Source organism: Panthera pardus, unplaced genomic scaffold, assembly GCF_024362965.1.
Source record: "Panthera pardus isolate Hobbes unplaced genomic scaffold, ASM2436296v1 HiC_scaffold_7, whole genome shotgun sequence".
NCBI lineage: Eukaryota > Metazoa > Chordata > Mammalia > Carnivora > Felidae > Panthera > Panthera pardus.
Genome location: NW_026527002.1, coordinates 17,826,502 through 17,847,968, shown reverse-complemented (window position 1 = coordinate 17,847,968; position 21,467 = coordinate 17,826,502). Strand labels below are relative to the sequence as shown.

General features: G+C 38.5%; 1 protein-coding gene across 2 annotated transcripts in view; it reads left to right on the top strand.

The window, feature by feature from the left end:
• Positions 1-21,467, top strand: part of CPA6 (carboxypeptidase A6) — a 541,372-nt gene that overhangs the window by 349,029 nt on the left and 170,876 nt on the right. For both annotated transcript variants that reach the window (XM_019453228.2, XM_019453227.2), the window contains one exon: positions 13,546-13,621. In XM_019453228.2, the coding sequence (XP_019308773.1) occupies positions 13,546-13,621 (76 nt within the window). The remainder of the gene's footprint in view (positions 1-13,545; positions 13,622-21,467) is intronic.

Below are 21,467 nucleotides of genomic sequence, written 5' to 3'. Positions count from 1 at the left end.
CTAGAATGAGTTTGGAAGTTTTCCTTCCACTCCTACTTTTTGGAAAAGTTTAAGAAAAAAATATTAATTCTGGTAAGAATTTCTTGGGAATTTCCCTGGGAAGTAGTGGGTCTGTTAAAATTTGCAATTTCTTCCTGTTTCAGTTTTGGTAGTTTATAGGTCTCTAAGCATTTATCCATTCCTTCCAGATTGCACAATTTGTTGGCATATAATATTTCATAATCTCTTCTAATTGTATTTCTGTGGTTTGGGTTGTGATCTCTTTCATTCATGATTATCCATTTGGGTCCTCTCTCTCTTCTTTTTGACAAGTTTGGCTAGAGGTTCATCAATTTTAGTCTGAAAAATCCAGCTCCTAGTTTCATTGATCTATTCTAGTGGGGTTTGTTTCTATATCATTTATTTTTGCTCTAATCTTTATTATTTCCCTTATTATGACTTTAGGCTTTATTTGTTCTTTTCTAGCTCCTTTATTCTTTTTAAAATATAATTTATTGTTAGCTAACCTACATAGTATACAGTGTGCTCTTGGCTTCAGGAGTAGATTCCCATGATTTATCCCTTACATACGATACCCAGTGCTCATCCCAACAAGTGTCCTCCTCAATGCCCATCACACATTTTTCCTGACCCTCCATCAACCCTCAGTTTGTTCTCTGTATTTAAAAGTCTCTTATTGTTTGCCTTCCTCTTGGTTTGTAACTATTTTTTTTCCTTCCCTTCCCCATGGTCTTCTGTTAAGTTTCTCAAATTCCATATCTAAGTGAGAACATATATATCTGCCTTTCTCTGACTGACTTATTTCACTTAGCATAATTACTTCTAGTTCCATCCACATTGTTGCAAATGGCAAGATTGCCTTTTTCATTGCTGAGTAGTATTCCATTGCATATATATACACCACATCTTCTTTATTCATTTGTCTGTTGATGGACATTTGGGCTCTTTCCATAATTTGGCCATTGTTCATAGCACTGCTATAAACATTGAGATGCACGTGCCCCTGTGAATCAGCACTCCTGTATCCTTTGGATAAACCTAGTAGTGCTCAAGAGTGTTCCTGTTTCTCCACAACCTTGCCAACATCTGTGGTTTCCTGAGTTGTCAATTTCAGCCATTCTAACTAGCATGAGGTGGTATCTCAGTGTGGCTTTGATTTGTATTTCCTTGATGATGAGTGATGTTGAGCATCTTTTCACATGTCTGTTGGCCATCTGGATGTCCTCTTTGGAAAAGTGTCCATTCATGTCTCTTGCCCATGTTTTCACTGGATTGTTTTTTCCGTGCTGAGTTGGAGAAGTTCTTCATAGATTTTTAAATACTAAATCTTTATCCAATATGTCATTTGCAAATATCTTTTCCCATTCTGTCAGTTGCCTTTTAGTTTTGTTGATTGTTTCCTTTGCAATGCAGAAGTTTTTATCTTGATGAGGTCACAATAGTTCATTTTTGCTGTTACTTCTCTTGCCTTTGGAAACGTGTTGAGCAAGAAATTGCTGCAGCTGAGGACACAGAGGTTGTTGCCTGTGTTCTTCTCTAGGGTTTTTATGGTTTCTGCCTCACATTTAGCTCTTTCATCCATTTTGAGTTTGTGTATGGTGTAAGAAAGTGATCCAGTTTCATTCTTCTGCATGTTGCTGTCCAGTTCTCCCCAGCACCATTTGCTAAAGAGACTGTCTCTTTTCCATTGGATATTCTTTCCTGCTTTGTTAAAGATTAGTTGGCCATACTTTTGTGGGTCCAATTGTAGGTTCTCTATTGCGTTCCATTGGTCTATGTGTCTGTTTTTGTGCCAATACCATGCTATCTTGATGATTATAGCTGTGTAGTATAGGCTAAAGTACGGGATTGTGATGTTCCTGCTTTGGTTTTACCATACTTCTATCAGACAAACTAGACTTTAAAGACTGTAACAAGAGATGAAGAAGGGCATTATATCATAATTAAGCGATCTATCCATCAGGAAGAGCTAATAATTGTAAATGTTTATGCCCCAAACTTGAAAGAACCCAAATATATAAATCAATTAATCACAAACTTGAGCAAGCTTGCTGATAATATTGTAATTGTAGGTGACTTTATTACTCCACTTAAAGCAATGAACAGATCATCTAGGCAAAAAGTCAATAAAGGAACAATGGCCTTGAATGATAGACTGGACCTGATGGACTTGATGGATATATTAAGAACTTTCCATCCAAAAGCAGCAGAATGCACATTCTTCTTGAGTGTACATGGAACATTCTCCAAAATATATCATATGCTTGGTCACAAAACAATCTCCAACAAATAAAAAAAAGGATTGATATCATACAATGCATATTTTCAGGTCATAATGCTATGAAACTTAAAATCAATCACAAGAAAAAAATTGGAAAGCCTCCAAATGCATGGAGATTAAAGAACACCCTACTGAAGAATGAATGGGTCAACAGAAAATTAAAGAAGAAATTTAAAACTTTATGGAAGCAAATGAAAAAACACAACAATCTAAACTTTTTGAGATGCAGCAAAGGCAGTCCTAAGAGGAAGATATATTGCAATCCAAGCCTATCTCAGGAAGCAAGAAAAATCCCAAATACAGACCCTAACCTCACACCTAAAGGAACTAGAAACAGAGCAGCAAAGAAACCCCAAAGCCAGCAGAAGAATAGAAATCATAATGATTAGAGCAGGAAATTTTGGGACCCTTCTTCTTGAGGTAGGCCTGTATTGGTACATACTTCCTTCTCATGACTGCTTTTGCTGCATCTCAAAGGTTTTGGACTGTCGTATTTTCATTTACTTCCATGTTTTTTTCAAAATGCTTTTTTAATTTCCTGGTTAACTGATTCATTCTTTAGCAGGATGTTCTTTAACTTCCATGTATTTGTGGTATTTCCAATTTTTTTCTTGTCGTTCGCTTCAAGTTTCAAGCATTGTGGAGAGAGAAATATGCATGGTATGATCTCAATCTTTTTGTATTTGTTGAGGCCTGATTTGTGATCCAGTATGTAATCTATTCTGGAGCATGTTATGTATGCTTCAAAAAGAATGTGTACTCTGGAGCACCTGGTTGGCTCAATTGGTTGAGCATCTGGCTGTTGATTTTGGCTCAAGTCATGATCTCGTGGTTTATGGGATTGAGCCTACTTGAGATTCTTAATCTCTTTCTGCCCCTCCCCTGCTCATGCTCTCTCTCTCTCAAAATAGATTTTTTTAAAAAAGCGTATTTTGCTACTTTAGGATGAAATCTTCTGAACATGTCTGTTAAGTCCATCTGGTCCAGTGTGTCATTCAAAGCCATTGTTTCCTTGTTGATCTTCTGCTTAAATGATCTGTCCATTGCTATAAGTGTGGTATTAAAGTCCCCTACTATTATTTTACTATTATCAAGGAGTTTATGTTTGTGATTAACTGACTTATATATTTGCATGCTTCCAACTTATGGGCATAAATATTATTGCTACATCTTATTGGGTAGAATCCTTTATTATGATATAGTGCCATTCTTCATCTCTTGTTACAGTCTTTGGTTTAAAATCTAGTTTTTCTGATATAAATACGGCTACTCCAGCTTTCTTTTGACGTCCATTAGCATGATAAATGTTCTCTATCCCCTCACTTTGTCTGTAATTGTCTTTAGGTCTACAGTGAGTCTCTGATAGGCAGCCTATAAATGGGTCTTTAAAAAAAAAACTATTTTTTTTTCTAATTTTTTAACGTTTATTTATTAGAGAGCATGAGCATAGGAGGGGCAGAGAGAATGGGAGACACAGAATCTGAAGCAGGATTCAGGCTCTGAGTTGTCAGCCCAGAGCCCAATGCAGGGCCCAAACCCACAAACTGCAAGATCATGACCTGAGCTGAAGTCAGAAGCTCAACTGACTGAGCCACCCAGGCGCCCCCCCCAAAAAACCCCATTCTGATACCCTATATCTTTCGATTGGGGCATTTAGCCCATTTACATTCAAAGTGATTATTGATAGATATGAATTTAGTGCCATTGTATTACCAGTTAAGTTGTTCCTGGAGATTTTCTTTGTTCCTTTCTATCTTTGTCACTTTTGGTCTTTCTTTCCCAAAGAGTCCCCTTTAATATTTCTTGCAGGGTTGGCTTAGTGATCACAAACTCCTTTAGTTTTTGTTTGGGAAACTGTCTCCCTTCTATTCTTAATGACAGTTTTGCTGGATAAAGTATTCTTGACTGCATATTTTTCCCCTTCAGCATGTTGAATATATCATGTTACTCCCTTCTTGCCTGCCGAGTTTCTGCAGATCAATTTGCTGTGAACCTTATTTGTCTTCCCTTGAAAGTTAGGGATTTCTTTTCCCTCCTGCTCCCAGGATTTTTTTTATCTCTGTATTTTGCAAATTTTACTACAATATATGTTGATGATGGCCTGCTTTTGTTGATTTTGATAGTTCTCTGTGCCTCCTGTATTTGGATGTCTGCTTCCTTTCCCACATGAGGGAAGTTTTCAGCTATATTTTGCTTAAATAAAACTTCTGCCTCCTTTTCTCTCTCTTCTTCCCTCTCTTCTTCTGGGACTCCTATGATACGAATGTTATTATGCTTTATGGAGTTGCTGAGTCCCCAAATCTACACTTGTGATCCAATATATATATTTCCCTCTTCAGCTTCATTAGCTTGCATAATTTTATTTTCTATATCACTTAATTTGTTCCTGTTTCTTCCATCCTTGTCATTATATCCACTCAATGTTGCATCTCAATTACAACATTTTTTTATTTCCGCCCGTCTGCGTTTTAGGTCTTTTGTTTCTGTACTAAAGGACTCCCTGGTATCTTCAGTGTTTTTCTCAAGCCAAGCTAGAATCTTTGATCATTTTAAATTCTAGCTCAGGCATATTACTTCTACCTGGTTTTTTTTTAATGTTTGCTTGTTTTTGAGAGTGACAGAGTACAAGAGGGGGAAGAACAGAGAAAGAAGACACAGAATCTGAAGCAGGCTCCAGGCTCTGAGCTGTCAGCACAAAGCCCAATGAGGGGCTTGAACCCATGAATTGTGAGATCATGACCTGAGCTGAAATTGGATGCTCAACCGAGTCACCCAGACACCCCTACTTCTACCTGTTTTAACTAGAACCCTGGCCATGACCTTTTCTTGTTCTTTCTTTTGGGATGAATTCTTCCATGTTGGCATTCTGCTTTAGGTTAGGAAAACCTGGTATGTTTCCTTCTCCTGAGAGCAATAGCTATATTAAGAAGAGGTCCTATACTGTCCAGGGCCTGGCACTTCAGAAAGTGTTTCTGGTGTATGCTGTGTGCATTCTGCTGTTGCATTTTGGCTGCTCTTTCCTTCTGATCAGTCCTCTGCAGAGTTTCTCCTTGCCTACAATGAGGAGTGTTTGGACCTTGTCCCATGTGTGGCAAGTTTTAAGGAGGTATACTTTGGTCTGCTTGTTACAAGAGGCTAGATCCTGTTTCCACTAGAATGAAGTTTTGCAGCACTCTATGGTCAGTAGGTTTTGTGCCTGTGAGGGATTTGTGCTGCTGTTCTGGGGGAGGGGCCTGCTGTTGCTCTGGCTGTCAGGCACAGTTGCCCTAGTACAGAAGCACCCTGCAGAGTGCAGGGGATGGGGCTTGGTGTAAGTGGCTCAAATCTCCACTGTGCAAGCAGTACTGCTCACTAAAGTCTATTGGTGCTGACATACAGGGATGGAATGGCATTAGTCCCCTCTCTCATCCTTGGAGAGGGAGTTTGCACCCACCACCATTCAGGAAACCTTCACAGAAGAGCAAACAATCTTTTGTGTGTCCTAGACAAACTTCAGATTCCTACCTTCACCCTGTCTGTGTCCGGGCCACCTGCCTACCTGGCAGCACAGTTCACCTGTGTTTTATCTCCAGAACACCGGAGATAAACTGGAGTTTCAGAACTCCAAACTTTAGATCTGGCATGATGCAGACCCACACTGATCCTATGGGGGAAGGTCTTGTCATGCTGTGGCCGGTGCTGGTTTTTCCCAGAAGGGCACTTGCATAAATTCACAGGGGCTTGGAGTTTATGGTAAAGCACAACAAAAAGCTGGTGTCTAGATTAGCTACCCTCAGCAGGTGTCTCTGCTCCTATGCTAATGAATGGAGCAATGGGATGGCACCCATTGTCTCTCTTGTCCCCTGAGATGCAGTTAACCTCTACCAAATGTACTCCAAGACAGGGAACTGTCTTTCCCAGTGCCACCCAGGGTATCCTCAGACCACACTGTCTACTCCTAGGCTTCTATCCTCTTTCTCCACAAAAACACCCCTATGCTTGCCAAACTCTACACCTGCCACAGAGCGGACTTCTAAAAACTTCATTTTTTAAGCTCTGCTGCTCATAAAAGCTCATGATAATCAGTGTCTCATTGTCCAGGTCAGTGGTTTGGGAGAAGTGTTTTTTCTATGCGATCCCTTATGCATCTCTCCCCCCCACTCCATAATCAGGGCCCCCTCCCCTCGGCAGCACCCATGATCACGTCTGCACCTCCTGCCTTCCACAATATGGTCTAATTTCTCCTCCTAGCTGTGCAGTTTGTTTTCACAGTCTTCAGATAAATTTCTTGGGTGTTCAAAATGATTTGGTAATTACCTAGCTGTGTTTGAGGGATGAGGCAAGTGCAGGATCCCCCTACTACACCGCCATCTTACCTCCATCTCCTGTAAAAGTGTATTAATACTAGAAAATGTATGTGCCTTATGTTTTTATGCATATTAAATTTATAAAAAGAAAATCACACATATTAGGTATTATAATTAATGGGAATGAGTAAAATTTTCCACTTAAAAGTCAGAAAAATCTTACTAGTTAAATTTTTTAAAATTCAGTATTATATTTGCAAGAACCATATTTGTGGGGGGGGGGAAGCAGAAGAAAGATATAGGCAAAACTGTCCCAATCATTTGGCAAGAAAGGAATTTTAAGAGTATTAAATGAGCCATAGAAGGATTTTCTAGAAACATTTTAAAATAAAAGCTTTATTCCATTCAGAAGATAGAGTAGTCATTAATATTTATAGCTACTCATTAAAATACATGAATTAAGAGTTTTTAAATTAAACTGACAAATCCAAAATAATAGCAAGCATATTAAAATTCTATCAAAAATTGTCAAATTTAGCGATGACAAAAATTTAACATAATTAAGCATTTTTAATAGACAAAATTTTTTGACATCCTTCAAAATAACTCTTTAATAAAGAGAAACTAAAAACCACAATTATCTATCCCATTTACAACTGCATCAAAAAGAATACAATACCTAGAAATCAAGTTAACCAAGGAGGTAAAAGATGTATGTTGAAAACTAAGACCTTAATGAAAGAATTAAGAAATAAGTGGAAAGAAATTCCATGCTCATGGAATGGAAGATATAATGTTAAAATGTCCATACTTCTCAAAGTGATCTACAGATTAAGTGCAATCCCTATTGAAATGCCAATTGTATTTTTCACAGAAATAGAAGAAACAGTCCTAAAAATCGTATAAAACAAGAGCCCTCAAAGAGCCCAAAGTAATTTTGAGAAATAAGACCTAAGCTGGAGGTATCGTACTCTGATTTCAAAGTACACCACCAAGGTGTAGTAATCAAAACAGAATGGCACTGGTATAAAAACAGATACACAGATCACTGGGACAAAATAGAGCACCCAGAAATAAACCTACACCTATGTGGTCAATTAATTATGACAAAAGAACCAAGAATATACAATGGGAAAGGACAATCTCTTCAATAAATGAGGCTGGGAAACGGGACAGCTACATGCAAAAGAATGAAACTGGACCACTATCTTATACCATATGTGAAAATTAATGCAAAGTGAATTAAAGACTTAAATGTAAGACATGAAATCATAAGACTCCTGGAAGGAATCATAATGAATAAGGCCTTTGACGTAGCCCTTGGTGATGATTTTTCAATCTGACCCCAAAAGCAAAAATAAACAAGTTGGGGTTACATGAGATGAAGCTTCACAGTAAAGAAAACCATCACAGAATGTAAAGGCAGCCTACCAAATGGGGGAAATTATTTACAAATCACCTGTTCCATAAGTGGCTAGTATCTGAAATAAAGAATTCATACAACTCAGTAGCCAAAAACTGAAAAATGGGCAGAAGATCTAAATACATATTTTTCCAAAGAAGATATACAGATAGACAGCAGGCACATGAACAGGTGCACAACATAATCATCAGGGTAATGCCAATCAAAACCAAAATGCAATATCACTCCCCTTCTGTTAGAATAGCTATTATCAAAACCATAAATGTTGGTGAGGGTGTGGAAAAAAAGAATGCCTTGTGCACTGTTGATGGAAACATAAACTGGTATAGCCACTATGGAAAACAGTATGGAGATCCCTTAAAAATTACAACTACCATATGATCCAGCAATTCCACTTCTGGGTGTTTATCAAGAGATAAAACACTAATTCATAAAGGTATCTGTACCCCATGTTTACTGTAGCATTATTTACAATAGCCAAGATAGTGAAGCAACTAAGTGACCATCAATGAATGAATGGATAAAGAAATTGTAATATGTGTATTTATACACATACACACAATGGAATATTCACCTATTAAAACATGAGTAACAAAATAGACCTAAAGAAGACAGAATTCATATAGAATTTATAATTTCAAGTAGAAATTATATACATACAAAAAACAATTTATTGACAAAAACAATGATTTTTTTTTTTAAAGTTTATTTCTGAAACAGAGACAGAGTGTGAACAGGGGAGGGGCAGAGAGAGAGGGAGACACAGAATCCGAAACAGGCTCCAGGCTCTGTGCTGACAGCTCAGAGGGGCTTGACATGGGGCTTGAACCCACAAACTGTGAGATCATCACCTGAGCTGAAGTTAGATGCTTAACTGACTGAGCCACCCAGGCACCCCAAAACAGTGATCTTTTTTAAAAAAACCAATTAATCTTTAGAAAGATTTTTTTTTAGAAAAAAACCAATTAATCCTTAGAAAGTCTGAAGAATTTTTTTTAACATTTATTTATTATTGAGACACACAGAGTATGAGCAGGGGGAGGGGTAGAGAGAGGGAGAGACACAGAATCCGAAGCAGACTCCAGGGTTTGAGCTGTCAGCACAGAGCCCGACACGGGGCTCGAACTCAAAAACTGCAAGATCATGACCTGAGCCAAAGTCAGTCACTCAGCCAACTGAGCCACCAAGACACCCCAAGTCTGAAGAATTTTTATTTAAAATCACAAACAGGGACCTCTGGATTGCCTAGTTGGTTTAGCCTTTGACTCTTGATTTCAGCTCAGGTCATGATCCCAGGGTCTTGGGATTGAGCCCTGCTGAGCATGGAGCCTGCTTAAGGTATTCTGTGTGTGTCTCTGTATCTGTCTCTTTCCCTCTTCCTATCCCTCTCTACCCCTCTTCCCTTTTCCCCCACTTGTGCACTCTCTCTCTAAAATAATAAAAAGTAAAAATAAATCACAAATTAGCACATAGAAAGGGACAACACCACAGATGAAGATGCCTTAAATATAAGACATTTTAATTATGTTTATCTTATAACTTATATAAGTTTTTCAGGAAATGTAAATTAGCAAAATTAACTCAAAAAGCCCAGAAGAAAACTGAATAGACCAATATCCACTTAAGAGATCAGAAGGTAGATATCTGACCCTAAACTGTCAAAAAGTTTGATTCACCTTGAGTAACTTTATGGGTGTATTCTACAAAACAATCAGGGACACAGTTTCTGTGCCATTCGAGTTGTCAAGGCATATTACAAAGCTGAGAAATTTCCAATTCTGTGAGGCTAGCTTTTAATGATACCAAAAATCAAAAAAGGGTGATTCAAAAAGAACATGTTTGTTTATAAAAAGCTTATTTTTTAAAATGTCTCCCTTATAAATATAGGCCTAAAACTCTAAAATAAAACAGTAACACATAGAATCCAGCTGTTTATTTTAAAAAGTGTTTTAAAAGTTGCGTATTAAGTGAAAATTAAAAGCAAATTATGAGATGTTACGAAACCATCGTATGTGAATATACCCATGTGAAAATGCAAGACAGCCAGGAATGAATCACAGAAAAATTAACAGTGGCCACTAGGGGACAATGGGAGAGTTGGCATGAAAGAGAACTGGGAGGGGAATTATATTTTGTATCTGCTATAATTTATTTTTACAAGCATAGATTTATAAATTGGCTCTATAACTTACAAAGAAATCTAGAGTTTAATAATGGAATCAATTGTGAAAGTTTATGCCAGGATCCAGGAGGAAATATCTGGAGTTTCAGATCTATGTCTTTCAAAAGGAGTCTGTGGACTCTCCAGTAGCCCATAAAACAGGCTTTCTCCCATAGGAGTTGCAGTCAAGGCATAGCAATAAATATGGTAGGCATCAGCTTTGAGCAGCATAGTTTTAGAACTTGAAAAGGAAAATGAGTTAGTTCACTGCTCACTCCTTTGATGAGGAAACTGAAGCCCAGGAAGACTGTAAAAAGGTAGAGAAGGTATTCTTTTGCTAAATACTCTTCTCTGGATGCATATGTTCTCATTATGCATTTAGTAATGCTTTTTACATTGATTAAGTGTGTTTAATATCATTCCTATGGTTGCCACTGTACATAAGGATCAGTAATCAACTTGCAGCTTGGTGCTAGCGTTATAGCAACATAACTTAATTAGTCCTGGGAGGTAAGGGGCAAAATTGAAGTATATCATGAGTGAATATAGAATTACTCGGCAATTAGCTGTCTGGAATATCCTTCCTCTATATGACATACTTAAAATTGAAAGTGCCTATGCTTTCTAAGTAAACTATATAGATTTCCTGAGCTTGAAATACCCAATTTACAAACACATGTGCATACCCAGTCAGCTCTCTGACCTCAGCCCCTATTCAGACCTGTGATTTCTCTCAATCCCAAAGGGTAGCAAAGGGGGTCTTAAATTGATGTTGCCACCTAGTGGTTGAAAAAAAATCAGTTCTAAGGAAAGCCTCTCCAACCATCTTTAATGGTTATGTTTAGCTAGTTTTTCCTTTGAGTTCCAGGAGCTACTTTACATTCTGAAACTTTCCTGTTTGTAGTGCTGGATTATTGTTGGCCATTTCAAAAAAGACTAGCTATCAGATCTAGGGAGAGTAAGCTATTTGGTTGAACAAGTGGGGCATTTGGGGTGGGCGGGGGGGGGGGGGCGGGGCATTTAGTTTTGCACACTGAATAGAGCACTCTTTTTGGTTTCGGTTACTGGTTAGTGTAATAAAACTTACGGGTTTAAAATATATGAAATTTATTGGGTTTTCCTAAATAACTTTCCTTATTCTCCTTTTTCTCTGATAAGTAATCAAATAGTAATAAACACATATCTCAAGTCACACTTGAGAATTTCTACAAGTTATGATGAAGTGAACTTTTTGTGATAAAGGTGACAAAGCTGGGTTTGAGCAATCACTCTCAGAATTAAATAGTCCCAGAAGTGGTCATCTTTTATCCTTTTATCCTCCCATCTCACAGGAGAAGAACCAATTGCCAGGTTGAATTATCCATCATTTAAGAAAAAGAAATCTTCCTATGGCTGTAAAACAGCTTCAGATTGCTTTCTTTGCAGTCTTGAGGAGGTGATAAGGGCCCAGATGGAGGTGTTTTTCAGCAAGCTGTCAAATGATCCATCCCTCAAAAACAACCATATCACCCAGCGGAGTTGCCTTTCTCTGCCAAGAATTATATTGGGTCAGGTGGGAGAGGTCAGAATATGATGAAGCCAGGAAAAATAAAGGACAGAGAACTGTGTACCAGAAATGAAAGAGAAAAGGTGTGAATTACATTTAAATTACAAAGTCATGTTTGGAACTGCTTCACAGTGACTTGGTTTTTTCTTTCCCTGTACTTTATTTTTTCCTGGGAAAATAGACTGCATGACATTGATACTGAGAGGTGGTTTTGTGTGATTCTGAGGAAACCTAAGTGACATTAGGTTAGTAGTGCCTAAAAAATACTAAATTATCAACAAGTCAAGGGCCTTTTAATTCATAGACCTAAAGAAGGTATAACAGGATCCTTTGAGATAACAAAGCTAAAGTGATTGGAAATGAACACAAAGCCCTAAAGAATAATTTTCCAACAAATCTGCAAGTCTCCCTTGGGGTCTAATGACCTCCATATTAACCTTACCTAGCCTTGAACACGGCTATTCATCTAAGTAGTAAAATCATAGAAAAATATGCCAATTCTATCCTTGTTCCAGTATACCTTTGAGGCTGGAGAGATAAGTTGTGGGTCAAGTGCTAGAGTTTTTGTTTTGTGCTGTATGTATATATATGTACATGTATATATGGTATTAATCTTTATCTTCAGTCATTGTAAAATGCTATAAAGGCTTATGAAAAATATTCTGGTTGTACCTATTTAGTACAGGAAACTTAAATTTCTAGAAATCAATTGTTCTCAATGATCTTTATACCAGCCATTAATAAATAACTATATGCAAAACATTGAGCAGTTGTGATTATTATATACTAGAGCTGTGCTTTCCAACCTGTCCTCATCATGATATAATGATATCTCTTTGACATACCTTGTGGGGAGGTCACTGCTATAGAGAATGACTCATCTAGTCTTCTCAGACAATTCAGGATCTTTACTGAAAGAAATTTTAGAGTGTTCAAATATCATCTCAGCTTTGGTACAATTTTAATGGCAGTAAAAATCAATTTTAAATTTTTATCGCTTAAAAGTTTTTATAGCCATCAGCATCTTGCGGGACACCTGAACAATTGATGGCCCTCTAATTTGTCCCCCCATGCCAGCTGGAAAGCTCCATACTGCAGAAATAAGATGGCCCATAGAGATGGGCTTCTCTCTACTGTTCTCAGTGGGAAGAATCCAAATCAGAAGAAAGGTTCCATGTTGTATGGCTTTCATAAATTCTCTTCTTGAAAGTCACTTGCCTTCTCAGCATTAAGTTTTAAAGAGTGCTTTTACCTTTGTCATCAGAAATTGCTTTCTTAGTATCTTTGAGCTATTCATGAAAATCCTTGCTCCTGTTACCCCTGTCCCTGTGTTTTTGGACTTTCTCTGCTTAAGTGTGAGTTTGTAATTTTCAAAAGCTGATTAAAAAACAAATAGTTTTATTATTTTTTTGAAGTTTACTTTGAGAGAGAGAGTGAGAGCATGTGCATGAGCTGAGCATGGGGAGGGGCAGAGAGAGAGGGAGAGAGAGAATCCCAAGCAGGACCATCTCTGGCAGCACAGAGCCCAACACAGGGCTCCACATGGGGCTCGAACTCATGAACCCTGAGATCATAATCTCAGCTGAACCAAATCAGTTGTTTGAGCCACCCAGGGGCCCCAAAATAAACAGTTCTAAGGCGGGGGGAAAAAAGACCAATGTGATCAGAGAGTAACAATAACTGGATAAAATACCTGCTGGTCCAGGTATTGCTGGTGTCAGTCTAGTCCACAGTTTGGCTATTTCTCTTCTTAATTGCAAAGGCAGTTGTTAAAAAAGCGAGCAGATAGAGATGGCTAAATCTTTAGTTTTGGAAGATGAATAACACCATTTTTCCCCTTTCTTATAGTGATAAGGTGATCAGACTTATTCCCAGTACAGAAGAAGAAGCAAATGCACTGAAGAAAATGTGCCACCAACTTAAGGTAAAAAAGCGTCCGCTCACTTATAATGCTTATAATGTGTTTACAGGGCTTTGCTACAGGAATTGAGTAAGTGGAGTTTATTAGCCAAGGGAAGAAAATGCTAAGGGAGAACTTGAAAGAGCTTTTTAAAGAATAAGTTAAGGTTACTCAAAATATGATTTATCTGACCCATTATCTAGTTATGGGTTCATTTATTTTCCATCTCCCTTAGTAGAATGTAAGCTTTGTGAGAGAGCTTTTATCTATTTTTTCATTGCTGTATTGTGTCAGGAATATCCTACAAGTTCAGTAAATGTTTTTTGTTTTTAATGAATAGGTAAATTTAGTTTATAATTTTCTAGAGCTTCACTTTTACTTTTCCTTCTTAAAATTTTCCTGCTGATCATCTATACTTCATTTTAATTAAAACTTCAAGCAGAAGTGAGGAAAATTTTTTAAAAATTCAAGTTAATTAATTTTGGTATGTTTCAGTGGGTCTGATTAGAAAGTTCTGTTGGCAAAGGTTGAAGGGCTCTGATTATTCAATCTTTGATGAATTTTGTGAATTTTAGAGTTAGAAAATTTCTCATTTCCATATTATTGCATATAACTGAGTGTTAGCTTTAGCTAAAAAGTTATAATGAGAAGTGCGGTGATGGGCTTTTTTTTCCATGCCTATGAAGAACAAAGGCAAGACTGCAAAATATGTAGTGGTTTAGCTTCATTTTAATGGATAGCAAATCAGGTTACCAAGAAGGCCTCATTAATCTTCAATATGGGATAGAAAAGCACATGTCCTGGATGACTGCAGGACAATCCTACCTGGAGAAGATGTTAGGGATATGAGAGAGGAGGGATAGTCTCCGTGTCTTCATGAGATGCAGTTATCGAACTTTCGGTCTTTTCTTTTTGACTTGATTTTTCCCTTTGACATCTTTCCTTCAAATATTGAATGCACTTGCAAATGAAGTTTGGAACTTTGAGTTTATCCCCTTCTTTCCTTCCTCCTCACTCCCAGCTTTTACATATGCACTGTCCAACTTAATGTTGGGTCTCATGACGAGGGCTCAGAGTGAAAATGCAGGAGCTCACCCCAAACTGTAGTGATTGTATCCAATACCAGAGACTGCTCACCAGGCATGTCCTAAACTTCATCTTCTCAAAGGAATTTCTGCTTCAGGATACTGACGCAAACTTTCCTCTGGTCATGTATGATCATCAACCCCACTATAGTCTTTTCAGCAGCAATATCTCAACACTACCTAAAGAGCCCACCAGGGACTTAACATTTGCAAAGAAGCAGAGCAGCTTTCAAATAGAATTTTCTGTCTCCATTAAAATTGTGTTTTAGATACACTATCGGGAAAATAGCCACTTTACATCATGGAGTCCAGTATTTCATGGAACAAATATGCTTAACCAAACTTTGGGAGAAAACATCTGTGAAACGATTCCTCCCCCTATTTGTAAATATATTTACATGGGAGGCCTTACAAAGTTATAAAAATGAAATTGCATAGTTACATATGTGATGATCCCATATCATTATCAAAAGCAATAAAATTACATCAGTGAGGGCTGGGAGGGTTACTTAAAATCTCTTGTAAATCGTAGTAGATGGAACAAAAAGATGTTGAGCATAGGTCAGACTGAACACTAAGAATACATGATATTGTGCCCTTTTCTGGACACACTTCTGTACACACTTAAAAAAATTGCTGTGTATGTTCATTGAGTCCTTGAGGAAAGGAAGTAGGGAGTAGGGGACATGGTTTGGACGCAAAGGAGCTTTAGAGGACAACTAAAGACAGGGAAGGAGAGGGGGCTGGTGAGGAAGAGAGGAGCAGAGTTGAAGGGAAGAACAGGGATTAATACCAGAATGTTGATGATGTTCTAGCGGCTCCCCACCACAGAGAATCCGGCCCCTCTTGGGCACTATGTGCCAGTCCCAAGTCCACCTGCTTCGTATAAATTGTCCCCTTCGAACAACTCTGTGAGGTGGATACTATTATTACTGTTTTACAGCTAAAGAAATTGGGCAAGACAGAGGTTAAGTAACTTGCCCTGGGTCACAGTGTGGAGTTGGAGCACACATCTAGACAGTGCCCAACGCTCTAGAACCCATGTGAAGCCCTCCTGCCTCCTGCCTCTAATCTGTTTACTCTGATCATTTTCTCAGTGGAGAGGAATAGGCCAACTTTGCTGGGCCATGGAGCCTAGACTCAATCTGCACACGGTCATGTTCTCATTTACTTTATTCCTTGAGTCGCAAATACCACCCCCACGTTCAGAAATTTGTAAGACTTAAATTCAGCTGATAATCCTACTCATGGCTATGGTTTATTATAGCAGAGACAAAGCAAAAACCTACAAAGAGAAAAAGCATGTGACATGAAATGCAGGTGAAACCAGGCACAGGCTTCCAAGAAGCTTCTCCTTGTGGAGTTACACAGGATGTTCCCCCCCATCAAGGAGTTGTGAGAACATATGTGAAATATTGTCCACCAAGGAAGTTCATTATAGACTTAGTGTCCAGGGTTTTTATCGGGCCTAGTCACGTAGGCCCCCTCTGCCAAACACATACCAAAATTCCGGATTCTCCAAAGCAAAGCAGGTGTTCGGCATGAACTATATAGTTTGTGCAGTCTGGGTGTGCATGAGCCACTCCTTAGATTTCAGGAGGTATCCTACCACCCTGAATTTCCAGATGCCAGCTAATGGCCAAACTTGCAAGCAGACCTAACAAAAGCAGATTCAGGCCTGCTGTGTTAATTGTTTCTGCACATTTCTTCATTTCTTTTTATTAAAGAAATAGTTTTATGGGGCTGAGACTTGAGCACTGAGTTTAATAAATTTCTTTCTAAAAGCATCATGCTAACTAGATGTCATTTTAAATTCAAATGATGTCATCGAGTGATCCACTTGAACCACTGAAAACAGCACTTCTGGCCAGGCAAAGAAAGCAGCTGGCAGACAACAAAGAATATGACTGTCTGTCATCTTGTGCCCTGTGGAGCTGATGGGATGGAATTGGTACTGTTGTTAACAGGTCCTTTGCTCACACCCCCACTCCATGCACCTCCTCCAGGGGGAGGGGAGCTTTTAGTTGCCTCCTTTCCCTAAAACACAGTGTGGTAGTCAGAATTCCAAGATGGTGCCAAGATTTCTACCCACTGGTGTATCCACCTTGCATAATCTCTCCTCTGAGTGTGGCCAGAGCCTGTGAATGTGATGGGATAGTCATCTCCCTGAGAGACAGAAGGGAGATAACCTGAGATGGGCCTCACCTAATCAGATGAGCTATTTAAAAGCAGAGTGTTTCCTCCAGCTGTTCATGGAGGAAGAAGTCAAAGAAGTGCTCCTGCTGTCTCAAAAAAGAATCAAACTTTCAAGTTGTGAACCATCCATGGGAGCCATGTGATAAGAAATGCTACTGACCCTACCTGATGAAAGCCACCCCCAGCTGATAAGCAGCAAGGATATGGGAATGTCAGTCCTACAGATATAAGGAACTGAATTCTGCCTCAACCATCTGAGCTTGGAAAATGACCCTGAGGTCCAAATGAAGCTACAGCCCAGCTGGTACTTTGCTTTTAGCCCAGTGAGACGTTGAAAAGAAAATCCAGTCAACTGTGTCTGGACTTAGGACCTACAGAACTATGAAATGGTAAATGGCTGGTGAGTTTGTGGTAATTTTCTCTATAGCAATAGAACAGCAACATAAAAGTAGTACATGGTAAGGTAACCACCCTACATCCTGGCTTTTCAGTGGCCCTTAGTTTAATAGCATATATCGATGCTTTAAGTTAATTTTTCTGACTTCACCGGCTACAACCAATCATCTTTGGAAAAGTTATTGGGGTTACATGCTTAAGCTATAAATTCACAGCATCTTATCTGAAACATGAACAAATGCAAAATGTATATGCCATGTTGAGTGAAATCTGAGAAGATACAGTTACAGCATAGCTAATTAGACCTAGAACCGCTGTTACAAAGCTGGTTACTTTCCTAATTAAATTTTATGGTTTGGCTGAAGAATTAAAACAAGAAAGTTAAACAGAAAACCATGCCTCCAGAGAAATGGAATGAGAAAGCACCAACCAATTAAATTGTTAATTAAGAGCATAGCCATGATTTAAATAAAGTTATGATGGAAGGGAGACAGTTTGCAGGTGAGCAAAATTAGAGTCTGAACACTATGTTCTGCCTACATTTCTTCACAAATTCTTTGTGCTTGGAAAGAACAGAGTTGGCCTTATATAAGACCACAAAATTTCTATATAGAATTGACAGATCCTGTTAAAAGAAAAACTAATGATGCTTGTTTCCAGCTCTAACATCAGAGTATTGGATAAAAAAAAATTTCTGTACCTAAAAGTTTGACATTTTTTCAAACTAAAACATAGCCTCAAAAATATTCATTGGTTTGACAGGTGCCAGTGAGTGCCATGTCAAAAACTGCAAAATTCCTTGGGGAAAAACTGCATTGTCCCTTCTCCTTTGCTTATATGTGAAATTCACAGCTGCCTTTCCCAGGTATGACTCCCCCTCCTCAGCCTTGTGCTGAAGTTGACTGTTCTGTAATCCTCCTTCGTGCTCTTTCAAGTCAGACACCTGGATCTACAGGAGCTTTGGAATACTTGTGGTCTCTACACCTTGAAGAGCTCCAACATGCAACTGGGTAGTTTATTGATTGGGAAACTTGTGAAGAGGATGGGTGATAGGATTCATTCTACTGGAGTCATTTGTTTCCGTTTTCATTAGTAACTGATGGTGCCATTATAGGATCTCTTAATCATGGGTGTGGTAGGCAGAATTCTAAGATGGCCCTCAAGGTTCTTGGCCCTGGTATATACACTTTCCCCCAGGTATCCCATAAAACACTAATCTAGGTACTGCTATAAAAGGATTTTGGAGCTTTAACTAGAGAACCAAATCATTTCACTTTTTAACAGGGAGGTTGTCCAGTGGGTCTGACCTAATCATGGAGAAATAATGTTCCCTCTAGCTGGTTGCAAAAGAGGAAATCAGAGAAATGCACTCCTGCTGGCCTGGAGGAAATCAAACATCGTACTAAGAACTGCCACGTAGCAAGAAATTTCAGGAGGCCCTAGTTGCTGAAAGCTGTCCTCAGTTGACTAGAGGGAAAACAGAGACAGGCCTCAGTGTATAACCACAAGCAAATAAATTTCACCAGCACCAGGGAGAGTGTAAGAAGATCCTGAGTCCCAGATGAGACCACAGCCTGAGCTGACATCTTGATTTCAACTCTTTGACACCCTGAACAAAAAATCAAGCCACTTTTGGTTAAATGGTGAGATGATAAAACAGAAATGCTACATCAGTGGTAATTAAGCAATGAAAATCCAATACAATGGCCTTAAACAGCCAGTAACTTGGTGAGCTACCTGAACACACACAAGAGTATTATAAATGATAATGAAAGATAAAAATGAAGAAGAAACAAAAACTTTGAGGCAGGAAATAGCATTTCCATTTTTTTTTTTTGTTAGAGCCTTTGTAAATCATCAACCAACATTACTTTTGCTTTCTCTGGCATGATTTTTGAAAGAGAAAAAGTTCCTCATAATCCAGGCAGATGTCCAAATGTAGTTGTGGATTAAATCTCAGGAACACAAATTTGAGATGTGGCATATAGTTTTCTCTGTGTGCCTAGTGATAATTAGTAAACTCAATAACAAAACATATTAAGAGAAACAATACAATACATGGAAAAATAGGAATACATTAAAAACATTCTTTCAAAAGTACAAGACCTTCCATGGCATTATTACAATGATTACCTTAGTGATTCTTTACTCAACTAAGTAGACATGACTTTGGGCCAATACCATAGTATTTTAAGTTGATTATGTTTCCTTTGTTTGTAAGACTTTCCAATTTTGATGTTTAAACAACCTAGTTTGAGACTAGTTTTTGAACTTTAAAGTAGTTGCTTTTGATATTTGCCATCCCTAAAGTTCTTGTAACCAGACAGTTTAAGAGGTTAGGTCCAGCACAGTCTTCCATACAAGGTGATCTCAGATGGGATGGTTCATATATCTGCCATCACCTATAATTGCTTCACTCATGTCTAGTGGTTGGCAGGCTGTGAGTTGGGATGACAGGACAATTGGACCATGTGTCTCTCATCATCTATCTGGCTAGCCTGGGTTTATTTACTCAGGGGATCCAAGACTAAGAGAAAACTGACAAAGTTCCTGGAACCAAAGTTGGAACTCTAGTAACATCACTTCTGCCACATTCTACCAGCCAAAGTAAGTCACAGGGCCAGTCCTGATTCAAGGGGTGGAAAAACAGACTCTGGTTCTTGATGAGGTGATTGCAAGTTGTGGAAACATGAAGGAAAAAGCGTGGTCATTTTTATAATCCATCTCATCCTCCACCCACATAGCTGTTCTAGTCTGTTGCCAGATCCAGAATGGAAGATGGCAACTACTTCACTTCTCCTCTGCTTTCTCATTGCCACAGTTGTGGCCCTTATCTTCTTCAGCTTGAATTGCACCAGTTCCCCAAATTGCCTTTCTGTCACCTCACATAGGACTCCTATTTGTTCGCCATTCTGTAGACAAGGTGATCTTTCTGAAATAAAAAACTGACCACATCACATGTTTACTTAAAACCTTTTAAGTGTCCTCATTGTCAGCAAGAATTCCCAACCCTGACCATACATCAAATCCTCTGGAAAGATTACTCTTGGCCCCACTGCCAGAGATTGACTAAGTTCCTCAGGTGAAACTTGGTTATATTTTTAAAAGCTCCCTAGGTGATTTAATACATAGGGAGGTAAATCACTGGCCTGGAGTATAGACCTCAAATTATTGGGCATGACCCATAGGGCCCTTCAAAACCACACCCAGATTGCCTCTTAAACACTTCTCAGCTTCCATCACTATACTTGGCTCAGTGTTAATTACCCTAGCTACACTAAACTTGTAGTATCTCTAAGTGCCTTTTTTTCAAGCCATTCCTCTTGTCTGGAATGCTCTTCTCTTAGTCCACTTGGTGGACATCTTGAAAGACTAGGTTAAAGCATTCACTTCTTGAATTCTTTGACCCCACTGAATTCTACAGACAGTTATAGCCTAGCATTTATATCACTTTATGCTTACAGTATTTTTTTCCCCTATTTCATCCCCACTGAAATGATTTTCTTGCAGGTCTGAGACATAATGATCTCTGAATTGTGTATAGTAAATAGAAAGGCATTGATGAAAGAGAATAGAGTGACTCCAGTTGGTGCTAAAAGAAGTTTATGTGCACAGTCAGGACCCCAGGAACGTAGCCAGCTGAGACAGACTATTGCTCCTTCTTGACCCACCCCTCAGGTTTCCTTTTGTTTTTTTTTCCCTGTTCTTTAAAGGTTACCCTTTGTATTTATTCTCATAATTTCACCTGGAAAAATACCAAGGATTAAAGGAATGATTTGTTCATTGCCAAATGTGAATTTCTCACCGTTGCCACTTTAAAGGACATTACCATGTGATCAAGGATATGGGAATAGAGCTCGTTCCTTTTTCAGGGGCAGAGAGGGGCTTAGTGACTAACAAGTTTTCTATCAAGTATACAAACTATACTTTGGTGCCATTTCTTGAACCCATGAACTTAGAGCAGCCTTTGCATATTCATCAGCCACAGCCACAAAGCCTTTACTTGATTAAAGAAGTTTCCTGTTTTTGACCATATATTTTTCTAGCTGCATAAATTTGGAGTGATTTCCACTGCCTTATTTGTTTTCAAAGGTCATTGGTGGTGACAAGAATGGAACCTGGACCACAACCATTTTTATATTTTGAATATAATTTATTGTCAAATTGGCTAACATAAAGTGTGTAAAATGTGC